Raw genomic sequence first — 19,981 nt, forward strand, 5'->3', positions numbered from 1 at the left:
CTTTCCTGCTCACCCCCCTCCCCCCGATAATTTGGCTGCTGTCTGAGGAGAATATGTAAATACACACACACACATCAATACACACGTATGCATATGCAGGCGTACATGCTCATGTACACATACATACAGACATGCACACACACGTGGGCACATGTATGCACACCCAAGCCTGCAGACACACAATGCAGAAAGTTGGGTTCTGATGCCCACGGGCAGAGCTTACCATTTGCCCGCTTCTGCGTCCCTGTAATCCTCTATTGCCAGCCTGAGTTTGCGGCGGTGAAGGGAGCTACAGACGCCAAGTCCTGTCGCCAAATCTTCATCGCTCAAACTTAGCAACATCTGCTCTCCAAGAAAAAAAAACAACAAAACTCAATCATTGACTTTGGTCACTTACATACCAGCAATGCAGTATGCTGGGTGGGTTCTTGTAAACTATACCCCAAAATGCTTTACAGCATAACTAACAAAACTATAGAGAAGAAGGGAGGAAGTGGTTAAGGTGTCAGACTGGGGCCTAGGCAATTTGGGTTCTGTTCTTGGCTCTGCCACAAATTCTCTCTGTTATCTCGGACATGGCACTTAGTCTTTGTGCCTCGGTGTCTCCATCTGTGAAATGGGGATAATAATTTCCCCCCCACCCTCGCAGAGGTCCTGTGAGGATGAATTAACGGATTCATCCTATAGGGGAGCGCATCATAGAAAAGCCTACCAATGAAAAAACAACATCAACAGAGATTAACTAACAACAGTGGGTGAGGGCAAAGGGGGGAAGCCGAGCTTTGCAACGAGGTAGAAAACTGTTGCAAATGGCAGAAGCTACAGTGGAGAAGGCTCAGCAGTGCCCAGCCTGCATGGGGGGGGGGGATGACAGAGCAGGTCGGGTTGTGCTAGTGAATCGGAGGGCACAGAGAGACCTAACAATCCCCTGCATTAACTGGGGCACCCTGGGCACTTTTTCCCACCAAACAACTTGGCTGCGCGTGAGGATGGGGTAGGGCTGGGACAAGTGGCCACAGCTCTGGCTTTGGAAGCCCCTCGCCACTCAGAGGGTTGTTTGGGCTCACGTGCTTTGGCGCTGACAGCAGATTGCTATCAATGGTGCAGACACACCAGTGCAGAGACGTAGCTTGCTCTCCTACCTTCCCGCTCTTGACGTTCTCCCCACAGGCTTTGACGTACATGGGCATAGCCATGACCACCTCCAGCCATGCCTGCACAGTGCCTGCCTTCCAGTGGGACATGGGCGTGGTGCGGACCAACTCCACCTGCTGCAGCCGGTCTACCTGTTCCTCCCCTTCAGACAGGCTGAGGCTTAGGCGAGTGGGGCTGGAAAGGCTGTCGGAATCTGGAACACAAAGCAAACGGTGGAAATGCTGCTGGGCTCCCTGCCCAAGGGGCTCACGGGGATCTAACACTTCAGCTAGGAATGGTTCCAAAATCTCCCTGGCCGGCTCTAGCTCCAGGAACCTGGCCCAGCCGCTGGAGACATAAAATGTCATGGCTTAGGCTGATGCGAACACGTCACTGTTCTTGGAACCTGAGAACCCTGGCCTGGCTCGCACTTCAGCTCTGCTAATATTACCTGTCTTACAATGCCTGCCTTGTCAACTTCAGGGTTTGAGCCTCAGTCCTTGAGTACCAAAGCCTTGAGCCAAAGCAGTAACTCCAGTAGCATATAGCAATAGTAGGCTCTTACCCCTCACGTGGACTAGCCACTAAAGGGGGAAATGATACATTGCGCCACTAGACGGTACTAGAAGGAAGTAGAAAGCATTGAGCAACAATGGCTGGGATTGAAAGCTCTCTCACCGAGACCCTGCCCTGAGCCAGTGTCTAATCGGTGCAGACCATCTTCCCACCCTCTTGGTGCAATTTCAGCCCTGGCCTCTTTACGGAAGATCTTCTTGCCCAGTAATGTCTCAATCAAGGAGCCAGGCAGTGTACTGACATACTGACCCTTACCTTTCCGTCTCCTCTTTCACTGGAATTACTGCACAGCAGTCTCCTAAATAAAGACCTGATAGATAACAAGCGTTGACTCTCTTGTGGCTGCAAGAGGTAAGAGCCAGATGGAGGAAAACGGGGCAACTCAGCACAGTCAGGCAGCTGGTAGCCGGAATCAGTGGGCATATCCAGTAGCTACTGCCCTTCACTGATGCTGACTCTCGTGCCGGCTCCTCCTTAGGTCACGAGAGGGGCTGAACACTTCCCCATGGTTGGTCGGCAGCAGTTCTGCTAGGTGAGATGGATGGGGACTTCCCTCTCAGACCTTCCTTATGAGGCTCCAGGCAAGCATGGCCCGCGCTGCCAGAGCAGGGGCGTCAGGTGACTCCTTCTCCCTCCCCAGCCCCAGTGCCACTAATAGAGAAGGGGGCATTTGGCAGAGTTGACGCTAGTTCCATTGCGGGAAGGGGAGAACGGGCAAGCCCCTGAGTCTGTTGGGTGCTCCAGAACTGCAGGGCCACCCGGGTCTATTGGTGAAGGCTCATCTTGCTTCCCCATCCCAGCAGAGGCAGGAGGAGCTGTGCTAAACCCTTTGTCGCTCCCCATCTCACTGCCAGGGGCACAGCCAAATCCAAACGCTGCCGGAACGGGACCCAGGTCTGTTTATTCGACCAGGCTACCACACAGCCTCTTCCTCTCTCTGTTTGCAGGGAAACACCAGGGCTCCTGGAAGGAGAGGAAAAGAACTGACTGGTTGGAAGGGAAATGCAAATGCTGCTCATTGCAAAGAGACATATCGCCAATAGGCACAGACCGATCACCCCCAAGGGATCACTCGCACAGTAGGGCATTAGCTGCCCATCCATCAGGCTGATTACCAGCCAGGAAAGGCTCCAAGCTGGGCTAAACAGGCTTTTGGGACCTCTGGAACCCAAGGCAAGGCAGCAATTTGCATACTCTGGATGGCAGGGGAGGGTTTTATGCTCTGTGCATGGATTGGTTTTCTGCTAGCTGGCCATAATCTTAGGCAAAACATATTGATGGGATACATAGGGAGGAGGATAGGTTGGCGGGGATGGGAGTCCCTAGGAATAACTAGCGGGGTGTGTCCTCACAGCCCATGGGCTAGGAATATGGCCAGCTTCTCAAAAATACCTTCCAAATCAATGCACTGCAATGAAGAAGAGAAAGACTGGCCTTTACCAAGAGATCGGGGCATTCGCCTCTCCCTTTCCCCACCCCTAGCTCAGCTCATCCTACCCCCACGCTGCCTCGCTAGGCGCAGCTGCCCAGGTCCCTGTCAAACCAGCTGTATGGAAGCGCCCGCACATGTGGCTGGCTGTGCATCCTGCACAGTATTTTTCGCTCCTGGCCTCATCCCACAAGGCTGAGCACCAGCTGACTGTCAACCCGTCTGGCTGACGTCCGCTGGAGCAGTTGCCAAACCTGAGGCCTGCTAACTATGCGCTTCGGGGGGGCCTTTCACTCCCCCTGTGCAGAGAGGAAGTACAAACCTCTGCCCGACGTGAATGAAACTGCAGGCCTCACAACACGGCTCAGGCAGGCTGTCAACGTTGCCTGGGCCCTGTCCAGGCTCCTCTGTACAGAGCTGAATTTCAGTCGTCATTACTGTGTCTTTAAAGCTGCAGCAGGAAGCCAAGCAGGCTGCAGTTGTAAGCAGAAGCTTTAAAGTTGCTTTGTTTTCAAGGTTCCTTGTTCCCTGATAAGGGACACTGGTTCTCTTACTGGGTGATTCTTCATGATGCACTTAGCTAGTTTAACTGCACAGGTGCAGCGTTTTCCTTGGTGTACAAACTGGGCGTGTTCCTTTGCTTTTCCTCCAGCTTTCAGCTGGGTCCTCTTTGTCCTTATTGTAATAAGCTGAGGGGAACACTTGAAATCCCTTTCTCCTCTTCTTTAAAAGTGTTCAATAAATCGCCCAAAGAAAGGGACGTGCCCTGTGAGCGCTTTATATTGCCACATGGGCCTGGCACACAGGTTGGAAGTGATATGCCACTGGCCTGTGTATGTCCCCAATAGCTATCAGGTGGGCTGTGAGCATGAGTTGTGCTCTAAATAGGATGCACAGGTGTTTTGTGTGAGCACTAATACAGCAGTGCGGAGGGGAAGTGGCTTCTAAGAGCAAGTGCATTGCAAACTCTCAGCTTGGATCTTCAGCCTTTTCCATATAGGTAAGTTTATAGTGTGATGTCTTGGACCCTGATTATGGCTTCAGAGCTTTTACTGTCTCCTTGATTCATTTGTCTTTGACAAATGGTAAAGGCCTGAGCATCAGCAATATTTGTGTCTGCATTTGCACATTGGAACACCCTGCCATGCTTAAGGCAACCTGGGTTTTTAAGTATTCTACACAACGGTGGGGAAAAAACTCTCCCATCTTTACATTGCTGTCCCTGGTCTCATTAAATCTGGGCTGCCAGTAGGCCTGGATGGATGATCTGGGAAGAAGAGCAGGAAGCATGCTGTGGCTTGAACTCCCTGCAATCGTTCCACAGGGATCTGGGTCTGCTTTACATTTGCAGGTAGGCTCCCCTCTTTTAGTTAAAGGTTCGTTAAGATGATGAGTAGTAATAAAAGTGAGTTCTCAATTACAGGAGGACGAGTCAGAAATGGTGGCTCTGTGATCATGAGTGATTACAGTGGTGCTTACTCCAGGCATTCAAAAGGTCATGAATCAGAATGCTAAAAGCATGAGATTTACTGAAAAATCAGCAACTTTAGCTGCTTTTCCTTTGCCTTGTGTTGAGCCTTTAAGGGGGCACTCGGGTCACATTTGCAAATTCTTCTGTGAAATCATGTAGGGAGCGTCTAGCCCTTTAAAAAAATATGGACAGCTAAGATTCTTCTCTAATCATGGCAGTCCAGGAGCTGGGACTCTTTAAAAAAAAAAAAAAAAAAAAGTACCAGATACCGTAGGAGTGGGCAACACTATGTCATTAGGAAAAAGCTTCAGCACACATTTGCAAAATAAACCATGTGGTTGCATAGAGGGAAATGTGCCGAGTTTAGTATCTGTAAAGTTACTGCTTTGGTGTTGGCTTTATCAATGAAAGAGCAGTACTTTCCCCCCTAAAACTAAAGTTTGGTGGCAGTTTCAGGCTAAATGCTAAAGAATACATGGCGATCTTTTTAAAAACAGGCTTTGATTCTGTAAATATGCACAGTCTTAATTTGCTTCAGTGGTACTACTTATGTGAAGGGATAGCTCAGTGGTTTGAGCATTGGCCTGCTAAACCCAGGGTTGTGAGTTCAATCCTTGGGGGGGCCATTTAGGGATCTGATGCAAAAATTGGGGATTGGTCCTGCTTTGAGCAGGGGGGTTGGACTAGATGATCTCCTGAGGTCCCTTCCAACCTTGATATTCTAGGATTCTATGTGCTTCAAGTTGAACATAGGCATAAATATTTGTAGGACTGTGGTTGGTATAGGTGCAGGTCCTGCATTATCTTTTAGCATGCGAATAGTAGCATTGATTTCAATGGCTCCATTTATGGTAGTAAAGTGGAGCATATGTTTAGGTATATTCAGGACTGGGGCCACAATGTGGAAAATTGTTACCTGTCCTGTATTTGTTCAAAAAACCCGACTGATTTATTTTTCTGACCAATTCCTCCTGCTTTTTTCTTCTGTCAAAAGTTCAACAAAAATCATCAGCGTTTTGAAATTGAGAAAATATGGCTGGTTTTGTTTGACACATTCTTTGCTTTTTGTTTTAGTAGTGCAAGGAATGTAGCGTTGGTGTGAACGTGATTAGCTGTTCAGGGAGGCGTTTTTGCCGCAAGGGTGTGAAGTCCCTGTAACACATCCATAGTGGCTGTCTGCTGCGTTGCATTTGCAGAGCTAAACTAATAAGATATATCCAAGAAAACACCCAGAGCTATCTGTGAATATAACACTTCTGGGTGCCCTTTAATCAACCTCTCACCTGTGCCACTGGGCAAAATCCACTGGGGAGAGGCGTGGGGGAAAATGTATTGCTTGTTACACTAGTCCAATCAAGAAATAGAAACAATGCCATATTACCTGACAAAGGCATCTCTAATTGTTAATTTATTTGACTTCTTCCAATGGGCCCTCATCCCACGCCCCCCCCCCCATTGCTCTATCTTCCCCCACCCTCACTCACTTTCACTGGGCCGGGGCAGGGAGTTAGGGTGTGGGAGTGGGTGCAGGCTCTGGGCTGGAGCCAAGGCATTTGGAGTGTGGGAGGGGGCTCCAGGCTCAGCCTGGGGCAGGGGTGCAGGAGGGGGTGTGGGGTGCAAGCTCTGGGGAGGGAGTTTGGGTGCTGGAGGGGGGCTCAGGGTTGGGGCGGGGGTGCAGGCTGGAGTGTGGGGTGCAGGCTCTGGCCAGGAGGCGCTTACCTGGGGCGGCTCCCGGTCGGCGGCGCAGGGGGCTAAGGCAGGCTCCCTGGCTGACCTGGCCCTGCGCTACTCCTGGAAGTGGCTGGCACGTCCCTGCAAGCCCTGGGGGTGGGCCCTGGGGCCTGCGAGCACCGCCCCCACAGCTCCCATTGGCCACAGTTCCCGGCCAATGGGAGCTGTGGAGTCTGTGCTCGGGGCAGGGGCAGCACGTGGAGACACTCTGCCTCCCACCAGGGTCGCAGGGATGTGCCGGCCGCTTCTGGGAGTGGCACGGGGCCTTGGCAGGCAGGAGCCTGCCTTAGCCTCAGTGCACCACTAGACCTTTAACGCCTAAAATCTCCGTTTGGCTTCAGTGGCCTCGGGGAGATAGAGCTGGATTCCACCGGCGAAACCGGGGGGGTTGGCAATCCTAGTTCTCATAAATGAGCTGCAGACTAAGTAGGGTTGCCAACTTTCTAACTGCACAAAACCGAACACCCCTGCCCCTCCCCTTCCCCGAGGCCCTGCCACTGTTTGCTCCATTCCCCGCCCCCCCCCCCGCCTCCGTCTCTCACTCTCCCCCACCCTCACTCACTTTCACCGGGCTGGGGCAGGGGGTTCGGGTGAGGGAGGGGGGTGAGGGCTCTGGCTTGGGGTGTGGGTTCTGGGGTGGGACTGGGAATGAGGGGTTTGGGGTGCAGGAGAGGGCTGGGACAGGGTGTTGGGGGAGGTGCGGGGTCTGGGAGGGAGTTTGGGTGCGGGAGGGGAGTCCTGGCTGGGGCAGGGGTGCAGGAACAGGTTTGATGTGCAGGGTCCCCGTGGCACTTACCATGGCTCCCAGGAAGCAGTCGGCAGGGTCCTGCAGCCCCTAGATGCACCGTCGGCCAGGGAGGCTCCACGCCTCACCCACTCCCTGCAGGTGCCTCCCTGCAGCTCCCATTGGTTGCGGTTCCCAGCCAATGGGAGCTGCGGAGCCGGCCCTCGGGACAGGAGCAGTGCACAGAGCCTCCCTGGACCCAGGGGCCACAGAAACCTGGTGGTGGCTTCTGGGAGCCGCAGGGAGCCTGCCTTAGCCCCAGGTCCCCGCTGCGCTGCCGACCGGACTTTTAACAGCCCGTTAGGCAGCGTCGACTGGAGTTGCCAGGGTCCCTTTTCAACCGGACGTTCCGGTTGAAAACCAGATGCCTGGCAATCCTAGGACTAAGAATTATTCAGAGAGTCGGAATGCCACTTGAGTCCTACTTAAGTGGTGTGTAGGCCTGGTCTTAGATCTCTGCAGGGTGAATTTCACCTAGAGTACTGGGCATTTAATTCTAAAGAGCAGATTAGGATTTGAAAGAATCTCAAGGTGCTCACAGGCAATTCGCAAAAAGGCTAAATTCATGGAATGAGTTACTGCTAAATAGTCCTCCAAGTGCTTCTGCATTCTGACCGGGTTTCTATCAGAGCCAGTTACAGTCTCATAGTCACTAAAGCAGAGCCGTGGGAAGATGTATTTATCTATCTGGGATGCCTTTGTATTTTGTTGCCTCTGGGACTAGAAACTAAAAGCACCATTTGCCTGATCCTGCAAACACTTACACTTTGACTTCAGTGGGTCTACTTACATGACGGGGGAAGGGATAGCTCAGTGGTTTGAGCATTGGCCTGCTAAACCCAGGGTTGTGAGTTCAGTCCTTGAGGGGGCCATTTAGGGATCTGGGGCAAAAATTGGGGCTTGGTCCTGCTTTGAGCAGGGAGTTGAACTAGATGACCTCCTGAGGTCCCTTCCAACCCTGATATTCTATGATTCTATGACTGAAGTTAAACATGCGTGTACAGCACTGATCCCATGTTGTCATCCATGCGTTCAGACTATTGAACCTGCACAGAGCCCCATCTGTCTGTTCACTCAGGTCAAAATGCAGGATCAGGGCCTAAAGTACCACACACAGGAAGCTATTGTACAGTATTTCTGGTCTAGCCCAAATAGGAGGGGTAAGCAGAGTGAGGAGAAATTTTTATACCCAAGGGGCTTTTGGGTAACTGCAGATAAACCACAGAACTTTCCAGTGCTTCAGTGAGGCTGTGAGGTTTGTTCACAGCAACCACCAGTCCAGATAAACTTTCTGCTGACAGATGTGGTGATTTTTAGTCATTTAGAGGCACCAAAAGTGATGACACCCGGCGATATGTTAGCTTTTAGTCACTTCTTCCTCATTTTTTAAACTTTTCTGAGCAATGTGATTGCCAGAATAATCTCCAGCTGATAAAACTTCATAGAGATTTGCTCTTAGTCTGTGATCAAAGTTATTAAACTCTAGAAATAACAATATTGCGTCCTACTGACACCACCGTACCATGGCGTTACGTGCAAAAATGCCCTGATAGACGGTAATTTATCTATTAACAAGCTTTTAAAACGCAAATGTTCTACTGCTATTTTAATGCTTTGTATTATCATAAAAGAAGGTCTTTATTTCTGCTTTCCATCAAGTCCCAAAAGCCAGTGGCCTGTAATCATGACTGCATTACATCCCTGGAGATGCAAAGGCAAGGAAATGCATAGGTGCAATAAACGTTTTCTTAAGACACAAAATATATGCTTGAGTGCCCTAGTGAGATTCGTGGCTGTCTGGGTAGATGATGCTGTGGGGGGTCAGCTCAGCGGTATGGCACCAAGCCATGTCTCGGGTTTTTCTATAGCACTCATCACCGTAGTATCTGAGCTCTGTAACTATCACCAAAGGGCCACAGACTGAATTGAATTGAGCATCCTGATTAGGAATGAGAATGGCCCCACTGGGTCAGACCCAAGGTCTATCTAGCCCAGTGTCCTGTCTTCCGACAGTGGCCAAGGCCAGGTGCCCCAGAGGGAATGGACAGAGCGAGTCATCTCCTGTCGCCCATTCCCATTTTCTGAAACATTACTATGAATTGGAGACAGAATTTAACCCCACAGGTAGGAGCTTGGGTCCAAACTTCAAGGCTGGGGTGTTTGGATCGCTTTTCTGACTTGGGTTTGGAGCCCTCTTTATCTTTGAAGCAGCCATAAAGTGCACGCCTATCCTCTACAGCATATACTTACAGCTGGCTTTAGCCCACCACCATTGACTTCTGGACAGTGCTGGGGTGGTGCAAGCCGACCCCTGCCCCCTGCCCTGGGCTCAGTAGCAGTGCATGGTGGAATTCCCCACTCCACACTGTCCAGTAGGTTTAGAAGTTGAGCAGACCTTACACATGCATGGGCATGTTAGTATACAGCGACTCTATAAGTCTAGGCAAGCAGCTTTCCCTACTAGCAGTCGTATAGCTGGGAGGTGAGGATGTTCAGGATGGTGAAGGGGAAAAAAGCAGCCTTATGGTCAAAGTAGAAATTGAAAATAGGAATTCTGGATTCTGACTCTTGGCTCGGATGCTCACTTGGGTCAGGCATGTCACTTTGCTGTGCCTCAGTTTCCCCACCTGAAAAATGTGGAAATACCACTTATGTACTTCCAAGGCATGAGACTTAGTTCATTCATGTCTGTGCCACACGTTGCAGCCCAGAGGTGAAAGGTGCACTGTCTATGGCCTTGGTTTTTAAAACCTGCCCTTCCTTTGTGCACCTGCAATTTCAATGGCAAATAGCTTCAGGCACGTTTGTTTAGGGGCACAAATGAAAGCAGGTAGATAGTTAACTCCCTGAATGCTCCTGGGCTGAGACTCTTCCATGTCTTATGCACAAAACTGCTCCCACAATTACATCTGGGCTCAAAACGTTGAGCCCATAAAGGAAGGTCAGGTAAAGGCCTCATTTACAATTCCAGTCTAACAACGCATTGGCTCACTAGCATCGCCATGTGCCCCATATGTCAGACCTGACCCGCTGTATCCCAGCTAGCTAGTTCTGAGGTCCCTGAAAGGCTCAGAAGCTGCCAGTTCTCCTGAACTCTAAGAACTAGCATGCCTGTGTGAGATGGTCCTATGTCTGCTGGGGGAAAATGCCAAACTCCTCTGCATAGAGACGTGGTTCACACGAGCTCTGCAGCAGAGAATTCCTTAGGAACCCCAGGATCAGTAAAAAAGGCCACAGTAATCACCGCTCCATTACTCCATCACTGACTGCAGTATGCCAAGGGGAGTGATGCTGTGGAGAACAGCCCCTTGGTGTGAAAAGGGGACAAAGCAGCATTGTAGGAGTTTAGATTTTGACTGCATTAGGAAGCACAATATACTTATAGGTGCTGGACCTAGGGGTGCTGCTGCACCCCCTGGCTTGAAGTGGTTTCCATTATATACATGGTTTACAGTTTGGTTCAATGGCTCTCGGCGCCCCCAGATTGTTCAAGCAATACAATACAGATTGTTCCAGCACCCCTGGATATACTGCCTGGGGACACAACAGGAGAAGGCAAATCTGGGGGTACTGCACTACATTCGCCAAACGTCGTCCCTTATGGCGATGGGACGAAACTTGAGTCCATTGTCTTGTTTGTTTGTTATCAACAATGCTGTGTTAAATGATGTGAATAGGTGCTAGAAGTGAGGAAGGGTTGTAATAAAAGAGCAGCCGATGTGCATTATGGTTAATAATACCGGGAAAACGGGGACGAAAAAAAGTGGGGAGAATTTCCTCCATAATGCCATTGCAGCTGCCCATGCCAGCCACTTGATCCAGAATTTCTGTTGGGGTGAAATGCGCCCCTATGCAGAGGACCATGACAAATGGCGCACAGTCTTTAAGGCTCACTTACTCCTCAAACCAGCGTCTAAGTGGGACTTGAGTGGTGCAGGGGCTAATGTTTGCCATGTAAGTAAAGAACCACGTATGGGAAGATTCCACATGTTCGGTGCTGATCTTGCTTACACTGGTGTGTAGCTGATGGCAGAAAAGGCCCGGTGTGAGCTGCTCAGCTGTGGAGAATGGGGATATTCCTTGGTCCGATCATGGTGGTTTTGCTGCGTAAATGGAGATTGGATAGGCACACACTGTAAAGCTGGCCAGATCTCAAGAGTACATTAAGACTTTGTTGCAGAGCTAAATGCTCAGGCTTGTTGTGAGATTAGCAAGGTGTGTTTGTTTTTTTTCCATCTTGTGTGCATGAGGCTTACTTTTTGACACATGAGTCCACAGGCCCAGTATCGTCGATCGAGGTTAGGATGGACAAACCAAAAAACCCTAGGAAAAGCGGCTTTTGTAAAACCAGAATGAAAATGTACCAGCCAGGTACTTGTCTACTCTTTAACAGGATGATGATGGGGAGGGAAGAGAGAGTGCCATTTTACTCTTCAAAACAAGGTCCTGGCCCCAGATGAGTTAGCTAGGAGAATTTTGAAGGGCTTAGGACAGGTCAGCTATTAAAATAACCCAAACAAATTCTTGAACATGTTTCCTAAAGTGATAAAGATGCTTGGGTCTGGCTGAGCTGGGTTCATCACCAGGCAATGGAGGAAGGATAAAGGTGACGTTATGCCACCATTGCGGCCCCTGGATTCTGGGGACTGATCCAGTGTCAAGTGAACATTAGAGCAGCCCAAAGGCTGCTCTAACTTATGTCTGGTTGCTCATGGTGCCAAGTGGCCATTGTGGCAGCTCATGAGGGCAGAGGCACCTCAGATCAGGGCCCCTGGTGCTCAGGGATGCTGATGCTATGTCCATCCATATTCATGTTTTCTAAAAACACATTAACAACAAAATATAACGTATTCCCCTGGATCAACTGCTTCCAAATAACGCTTTGTTTTCAGATAAAGAGTTTTAAAAGATGCAGACAAATGCCAGTCAAATTACAGACATGCTTGGTGTCGAGAAGCAAGGTGAGCACAGCAGTTTGATCATTCACTCCTTGTATCAAACCATCCCAGACCTCCCTCACCCTCTCTCCTTTTCTCTTCTCGTCTTTACCTGGAAGCTGGCTGCAGGATAACCGTGTGGGCAAGATCTAGGAGAAACAAAGTTCCATCCAGCATTGCTTTCACACCCAGCCCTTGTCTTACTGTAGGACGTTCTCTCTCTCACCCTCCTCACTTGTTTACAGTGGAACAATTCCACTGGAGTCAGCAGTGGCGGTGTGCTAGATTTACCAGGGGAAGTAGGAGGCAATATTGATCCAGTTCTTTATGATCAATGGGTTACTTGAGCTGCTAACTCGTGCCCAGCTAGCGCAATGGTTTTCATCTGCATGTCCAATAAGACCTGATTGCTAAAGATGACACGACGGGCACTTTAATAAAGCCCAGCCAAACTTGGGGTCTGGTAAAAATGAACAAGAAAGGGGATCGCTGACCAATCTGAATGACAGATCCAGTCCATCCCACCAGGGACCAGTGCCAGGCTTATTCCTCGCAATGGGCCAGTCCCTCAACTGGTATAAATTGGCGTAGGTCCAGTGAAATCAGCGGACCTATGCTGATTAAAACAGCCAAGGTTCAGGCTCAATGTGATTCTGAATTCTTAGTCCAGTGTCGTTTTAAATGTCCCCCAGACATGGGTCTTCCACATTCTAATCAATCAATCTTGCTAACAGGATGTTTTCCCCATAATCGGCCTCGTTTCCCTTTCCTTGGTTTCATCTCATTACTTCCCCATGCACCATGCTAAACAATTCCTCTCCCTTTTTGGTGTGTATGTAATGATGCCCTTGGCTGGATCATCAGGCAGGGCTGAACACAGGACCTCAGCATCTAAAAGCAGGATCTGCTACTGCTTGAACTAAAGGAGCAGGTGCATTAGCCAAGAGGCAGTAGATGTATACTTGGTTCAACCATGAGAGGGATACAGAGAGCCACACCGGTTGTGTGGATTACATTGATCCCTTTCAGATGACTGTCTTGTCCCCTGTAAAAAGAAAAGGATTGCTTGTGGCTTGTAGAATCCAAGACCTAAGAGAAATCTCTCTGCCCTGACATTGTGTCACATGTTGATATGGATCAGGAAGCACCCAAAACGGAATAGTTTTGGTGTTTGAGTTTGCTGACCTGCCGTTGGTTACCCTTGTCTTCAGCCGGTGGTTATGCAGCTGTGGGGCAGGTTTCATGACCATCAGCTCTGTCAGGCCTCCCGGCTGCACTTTGTGCATCTCTGACTAGCACTGCACAGGGCAACATTGGGCATGGAAGCATGGGGCCAAATACGCAGAAGGGTGTGAGTAATGCAAACCCTTACAGGAAACCAGCTTATCATGTGGGATTCCACTGGCCGAGCACGGTGCTCCCATGCTTTAGGCAAATGCTCATGCCCTTCTGCAGAAGGGTGGTTTCCCATCCAGGATCTTCCGAGTGTTGCTTTTGCAGGCAGTTCCGCTGTTGCTCCTTGCATCTTACAAAATCAAGTAGCTCTAGGGATGGCACAAATTGTAGCTCTTCACCCAAGGTTGCTACCTTTGACGATCAATGCACTCTCCGTTCAATTGCTTTCATTGATATTTAAGTCCTTTTCCATTCCAAAAGCCACAGCATGTCCCAGGTTGTGTCCATTGCTCAAGGTCATTACCACGGCGGGGTTAGTTTCTTGAGCAACTAACGTGGGCTCACTTGTGGAGCTGTAAAAACAACAAGCGTTTGGTACTAACGCGTTTGTGATTCAGTTTGACGCAGGTTCCTTTGCTAGTAGATATGGGCCTAATCCAGATCCAAAGTTCGAGACATTGGATATTCTGGGCTTTAGTTTACTCTGTTGTAGAGATGGATGCAACAATCAACTTCAGATCAGCGGATTGCACTTGGATACCACAATGTCAGGGGTGTAAAAATACCGTGAGAGACAAGACTAGACAGATGGTCCAGTCCTGAATCTGAACAGCACCAGAGTTTGGATGTTAAATCAGGCCCATCTTTACATATGGTTGTTTTTAATTACACTGACTGCATGATTTCATAGGGGAAGAAGGCACCATACAGTTTAGATCATGCCGCAGCCATACACATGGTATTGGTTTGCTGTGTACTTCTAGTAATGCTGCCTATCCCCTCAGAGGGTATTGCCTTCATGAGCTGCATTTGACAACGTCATTATTAGTCATGGGATCCTCCTGGCCTCACTAGCTGAGGTCCCAGGGGCAGCTCTGTTATGTTTGAGTAATGGCCTTGCACACCATTGTGCCAGCAGGTCTACAGGCCTATCCCATCAGAGAGTGCTGAGCTCCATCCTGGTGTGGCCTGGGAGCAGCCCATATTCCTCAATGTCCAAATACTCTCCATAGCATTACATGACTTAGTGCTGCAATCCGGGGCGCTGGTGTAAAGGATTCTTTGCTGGTAACCCGTGGAAAAGCTGGGGCAATATTACAACTGTCAATCACTGTTAACTCTCTGATGAATTCTTGAGATCTCTCCACCTTTCATTTCAGCAGGGTGAGTCTGACTCCCATCAGCATGTGCCAAAGGTTTGGGGGTAGGCCTTGCTTTTAATTGACCTTTCCAGGTCTAAGAACATCCACTCTGTACTGAAATCTCTGCACTGGCCTAGTTGCTTAATGCATATGGTAGGTTTTGACACCATAAGGCAACTAACTATACATTGTACAGAGTATTTTTGCAAACTCTACCATGGAGTTATATACTACAATTGAAGAGACGCATAACTGCTGGAGAAGAATGAAATAAAGTGGTATAGACAAGGAGAAAAATGTCTCCTTGGCCAAGATGTGAAATAAAACAGCGTCAATGAGGTGGAGGGTGGAGCTGGGTGAATAATGGATTTTTTTGGTTCAGTGGCAATTTTGAAAAATAAATTTAAAAATATTTTGGGTCAAATTGCAAACAATTTTCAAACTTTTCAGTGAATCGAGAGCTGGGAAAAATAATTTTTGGCTGAAATAAAACATTTTATTTGACCTGAAATGTTTAGATTTTGAGCATTTCTTTATACATTTTTAATTTTTTTATAAAGAAAATTAAAGAAACTTTCAAAACGAAAAGTCCAATCAAATCAAGAAGTCGAAAAGTTTCACTGAAAAAAATGTTGAAACAAAATATGATTTTTTTAAATGTTTTTTTCCCCCTGACTGAAACAATTAGGTGAAATCAACACAAATCTGCCTTTTTTCAGAGAAAATAAAGATGTAGGTTGAAATATTTCACCCAACTCTAGTGGAAAGATTTAGGAAAGCTGTTAGAGGAGCTACAGAAAAGAATAGTCTTGCACCGGCAGTGGTCAGATTGCAGGGAGGGCCACACAGTTTCAGTTGGCAGACTACTAGGCAAGGCTCACAGAGTTTAAGGCCTGAAGGGACTATCATGATCATCTTGTCTGATCTTCTGGACCACTCTTTGGACCTCTATTCCCTCCCAGAGCCAAATGCAGGATGGTTCCTTTCAATATTTTATCTAGTGCTTTAACTAGTCTAGTTTTAAATAGACCAGACAGTGGAAATCCCACATCTTTTCTTGGCCCTGTAGATCTCACTGTCAGAATGTTTCCTCTGATATTCAACCTCAAGTTACCCCTTTCTTGATTTCATTCCATTCCCCTGAGTTAGACCTCCTTGCACCTCCCCAAATACCCCCTCCCTCTTTGATGTTTCTCTCCCTCTTTCAGGTATTTTTAGATTGTTTTCTTGCTCTCCCAGACCTTGCTTAGCCAAGATGGGGTTGTTGAGCTTTCCAGGTTTTTGCCCATAAATCATCTCTCTAGTTTCCTAGTCATGATGCGCTAGATTGTGGACCCTGGTGAGCATTTACTCAGGTCAGTTGACCGACTCGCGCCATTTGTCCGAGTAAATGTTCATCCACCTGCGTATGGCTTGTGTGGCTCTTCTGCAATTTGATGGCTGCCACAGACAGTTTCACAAGGCAGGGCCCCATGAGGAATTCCTAGGCACCACACTGGTCAGTATATGACTCCTGGGCTGAGACTTTCAATGTCATACATGGGCCGGGTGTGAAATTGACTATGTTGTGTCAATTGCAAGAAAGAGCCCAGGGGGCCTGACAATTGAATAGCTTAAAATAATTATCTGACCAATATTTTATTCACGCTCCCTGTCTCCAGGTAATTCCACTTGCACTCAGTGATACACTCTCATTTTTTACTCCTGCATACTCTGGGAGACCCAGTGTAATCGCAATCAATCACACAGCATATTCACTCCATTTTAGACAGCGTGACACCCTGCTTTCCTACTTGGGCACACATTTTTATTAAGTCATTATTGATTAGCATCTCTCTTTTCCAGCTAACTAGGCCACTGTACACTCCTTAGCTAATATAGGGGATCACGCCCAGCAGACAGATCTCTGGGGAAGCAGGAGGGAAAAAAATATTAGACGCAGTCCTAGAATTTAGCACGATGGTTTCACCACGGGATTTAAAAACAGAGCACACAGGCTACTGCTGGGATTAACTGAATGCAAATTCTGGGCTCAAGTTGGAAAACAGCTGCTGAAATTCAGAGGTTTATCCTGAGTCTGAAAAATGAGGGAGGCATTCTCACAAGAATGGGGCTTTTCCTCCTTATGAGATTTCGGGAGTTTCCAGCAGGGAACAGGTGTTTGAAAATGTCAACCAGTTTGTTTCTATTCCTCTTCCTACTTGTCAGGGTTGGGGACTGGAGTTTGTGCTCTCCAAATTTTTTTGACGGTCAGGATTGTACATTCTAGGGATCCTGGCAATTCATACCACATAGTTATTTGCAGAGGGGGATGGCCACACATACAAACAAGTTCAACTCTGTAGGACAGGAATGCACTTTGTTTGTGAAACAGAGAGCTGCATTAGCAAAGGGGTATACAAATGCACCCAGCTGTAGCATTGGCTTGTACATCCCCATCGGTAACAGAATGCAAATTGCTGGTTGGTTGAAAGAAATACCTGCAGCTCAGCTTTGTCCTTGCTCTGCAGCTGCATTTTATTGCTCCGCAGTTTGCATGAGGGCTACATGCCGGGCACCCTTGACTCATAAGAACCATTTGATCACATAGTTTGCACAAAGGGGGTTGTAGCCTCCACATTAGGAATCGGCAGGTAGCTCCCATCAACACTTCTGGGACTATGCTGCACAGGGATCAAGGAAGGCCGATGCAGAGAGGGCTGTAGTGAATAAAATAGAAGCTGTTGCTGTATCTTCTGCTTTCCCTTTCCAGCAACACAAGACAGCGAAATGATGACATTAACCGCCAGCTGCTGGCCCGTGCATCCAGCATTACACTTACTCTTAAAGCACATTGCCTGTGAGCTCTTAACTTGCACAACCATCTTACAAGTGAATGGGGGTCTGCAGGGGTGTGTATGTTCTGGGGCCTGGTTGGGTGATATTGGGATCTACCAGAATAAAGATAGATATTACCCTATCTGAGATGTCAGTAAAATGTCTCTTTAAAACGCTATAGTACATGCTTTCATTGAATGTTCATTAAAATTTTTTTTCAACTAAGAGGGGTGGGTTTGGTTTAGGTTTTTTGGTGGGATTTAAACAGTTCCCTGCAGTTTGTCATCACAATGTTGTCCTCGTGCGTGTTTGAGGACAACTGTAATAACCAGACCGGTCTAGTTTCATTGTCTAAACCTGAGTGAAAAGCAAAGAGGGAAATCACCACCACCAAGAGCAAGAACTAAATTACTCCAGCAGTCTGAGCACTAGCCTGGGACCCAGGAACTCTTGGCACATTCATAGATCCCAAGGCCAGAAGGGACCATTGTGATGGTCTAGTCTGATCTCTAGTATAACACAGGCCAGAGAATGTCCCCCAAACAATTCCTAGAGCAGAGCTTTCAGACAAATATCCAGTCTGGATTTTCAAATTGTGTGATGGAGACTCCACCACAACCCTGGGCAACTTGTTCCAATGGGTCAGTATTCGCATGATCAAATATGTACACCTTATTTCCAGCCTGAAGTTTTCTAGCTTCAGCTTCCAGCCAATTGACCATGTTATACCTGCCGCAAATAGATTGAAAAGCCCATTATTAAATAGTGGTTCCCATGTAAGTACTTATAGACTGTAATAGTCACCCCTTAATCTTCTCTTTAAGCTAAGTAGATTCACTATAAGGCAAACTTTCTTATCCTTTAATCATTCTTTTGGCTCCTCTCTGAAACCTCTCCCATTTATCAACAATACTTCTTGAATTGTGGACACTAGAACTGGACACAGGATTTCAGCAGTACTTGCACCAGTGCCAAATACAGACATAAAATAATCTTTCTACTCCTACTCGAGACTCCGTTGTTTATGCCTCCAAGGACCACATTAGCCCTTTTTGCCAAACTGCCATACTGGGAGCTCACGTTCAGTTGATTATCGAGCATGACCCCCAAATCTTTTTCAGAGTCTCTGCTTCTCAGCATGGAGTCCCCCAGCCTGCAAGCAAGGGCGCCTTTCTTTGTTCCTGGATGTATATACTTACTTTTAGCATAATGAAAACGCATATTTGCTTGCGCCCAGTTTACTGAGTGATCCAGACTGCTCTGACTCAGTGACCTGTCCTCTTCATTATTTACCACTCCCCCAATTTTTGGGCCATCTGCAAACTTTTAAAATATTGGCACAGAATTAGCTTTCTTCTAGTTTTTTGGAACTTTCCCGTGTTCCGAGACTGATTGAAAATCAAAATTAACAGTCCAGCATACTCCTCAGACAGCTCTTTTAAAACTCTTGGGTGCAAATTAAATGGACTTGCTGGTTTAAAAATGTCTAACTTTAGTAGCAGCTGTTCAACATCCTCGTACTATATTAGTGGAATAGAAAGAGTGTTAAGAGCGGTATCATATGATATGACTACATCTGATTTTTTCCAAATACAGGACAGAAATATTTATAAAACACTTCTACCTTTTCTGCATTACTATTGATAATTCTTCCATTTCCATCTAGTAATGTACCAATACCACTATTAGGATTCTTCTTGTTCCTAATATACTTAAAACACCTCCTGATTATCCTTAAGTCTGCTAGTCCTTCAGTTCCCTTATCAATTTCTACAATTCCTAGCTTCTGAATTATATTCATTACTATCAACATCCCTTTTCTTCCCCCTGCCTTCACTTCCTCTCTAAACCAGGTTGTGGTGTTTTTTTTTTTTTTTTAAGCTAAGACAGCCTCTTTCCTCAATTGTTGGACTTTGGCTTTTTGGGCAACTAGTGAAGCATTCTTAAACAATTCCCAATCCTCATTCACATTTTTCTGATTAAATTCATCCTTCGCCCCCCCCACCCCCCTTATTTGGCTCATAATTGTTTTCAGCTTTGTGAAATTGGCCGCTTTAAAACACCAAATATAAGTATTACTGGTCTGGACTTTTTTTCAGTTTGTACATTAAGTTACCATTATCTTTTAGTTCTGTGATCAGTTCTTCTTATCTGTCAAGATTAGGTCTAGAAATAGAATTCCCCCAGGTTGGCTGCGGCACTTTGTGAGTTAGGAAATGATAGTCTATAATGTTTAGAAATTCCAAGGATGTTTTAGTACTGGCAAATTAGACCTCCAGCATGTATCCCTCAAATTTATGTCCCCCATGATCACTCAGCTTTTCCCCCCCCTACACATTGTAGACAGGTGTGTAAGGAGCCGTTATCCTGTGCCCTAATGTGATTTGGTGGTCTGCAGCAGATTCCAACTAACACTCCAGTCTTGTGCTTTATCTGCTAGGACATTGATCCAGAAGCATTCAAGATCATTTTCTTTTGTGTTGTCAGTGGCTCAGAAAAGGGTGATGCCATTTTTTGACATACAGTGCCCCTCCCCCTCCCCTTTTGCCCACTCACTCCTTCCTA

The 19,981-nt window shown here is 47.5% G+C and overlaps 1 protein-coding gene across 9 annotated transcripts in view; it reads right to left on the bottom strand.

Annotated features, from left to right (window-relative positions):
• KAZN (kazrin, periplakin interacting protein) overlaps window positions 1-19,981 on the bottom strand; it is a 712,848-nt gene that overhangs the window by 25,102 nt on the left and 667,765 nt on the right. For all 9 annotated transcript variants that reach the window (XM_073317160.1, XM_073317161.1, XM_073317159.1 and 6 more), the window contains 2 exons: window positions 1,143-1,348; window positions 224-342 (listed from right to left, as the gene is read on the bottom strand). In XM_073317160.1, the coding sequence (XP_073173261.1) occupies window positions 224-342; window positions 1,143-1,348 (325 nt within the window). The remainder of the gene's footprint in view (window positions 1-223; window positions 343-1,142; window positions 1,349-19,981) is intronic.

Source organism: Lepidochelys kempii, chromosome 18, assembly GCF_965140265.1.
Source record: "Lepidochelys kempii isolate rLepKem1 chromosome 18, rLepKem1.hap2, whole genome shotgun sequence".
Classification (NCBI taxonomy): domain Eukaryota; kingdom Metazoa; phylum Chordata; order Testudines; family Cheloniidae; genus Lepidochelys; species Lepidochelys kempii.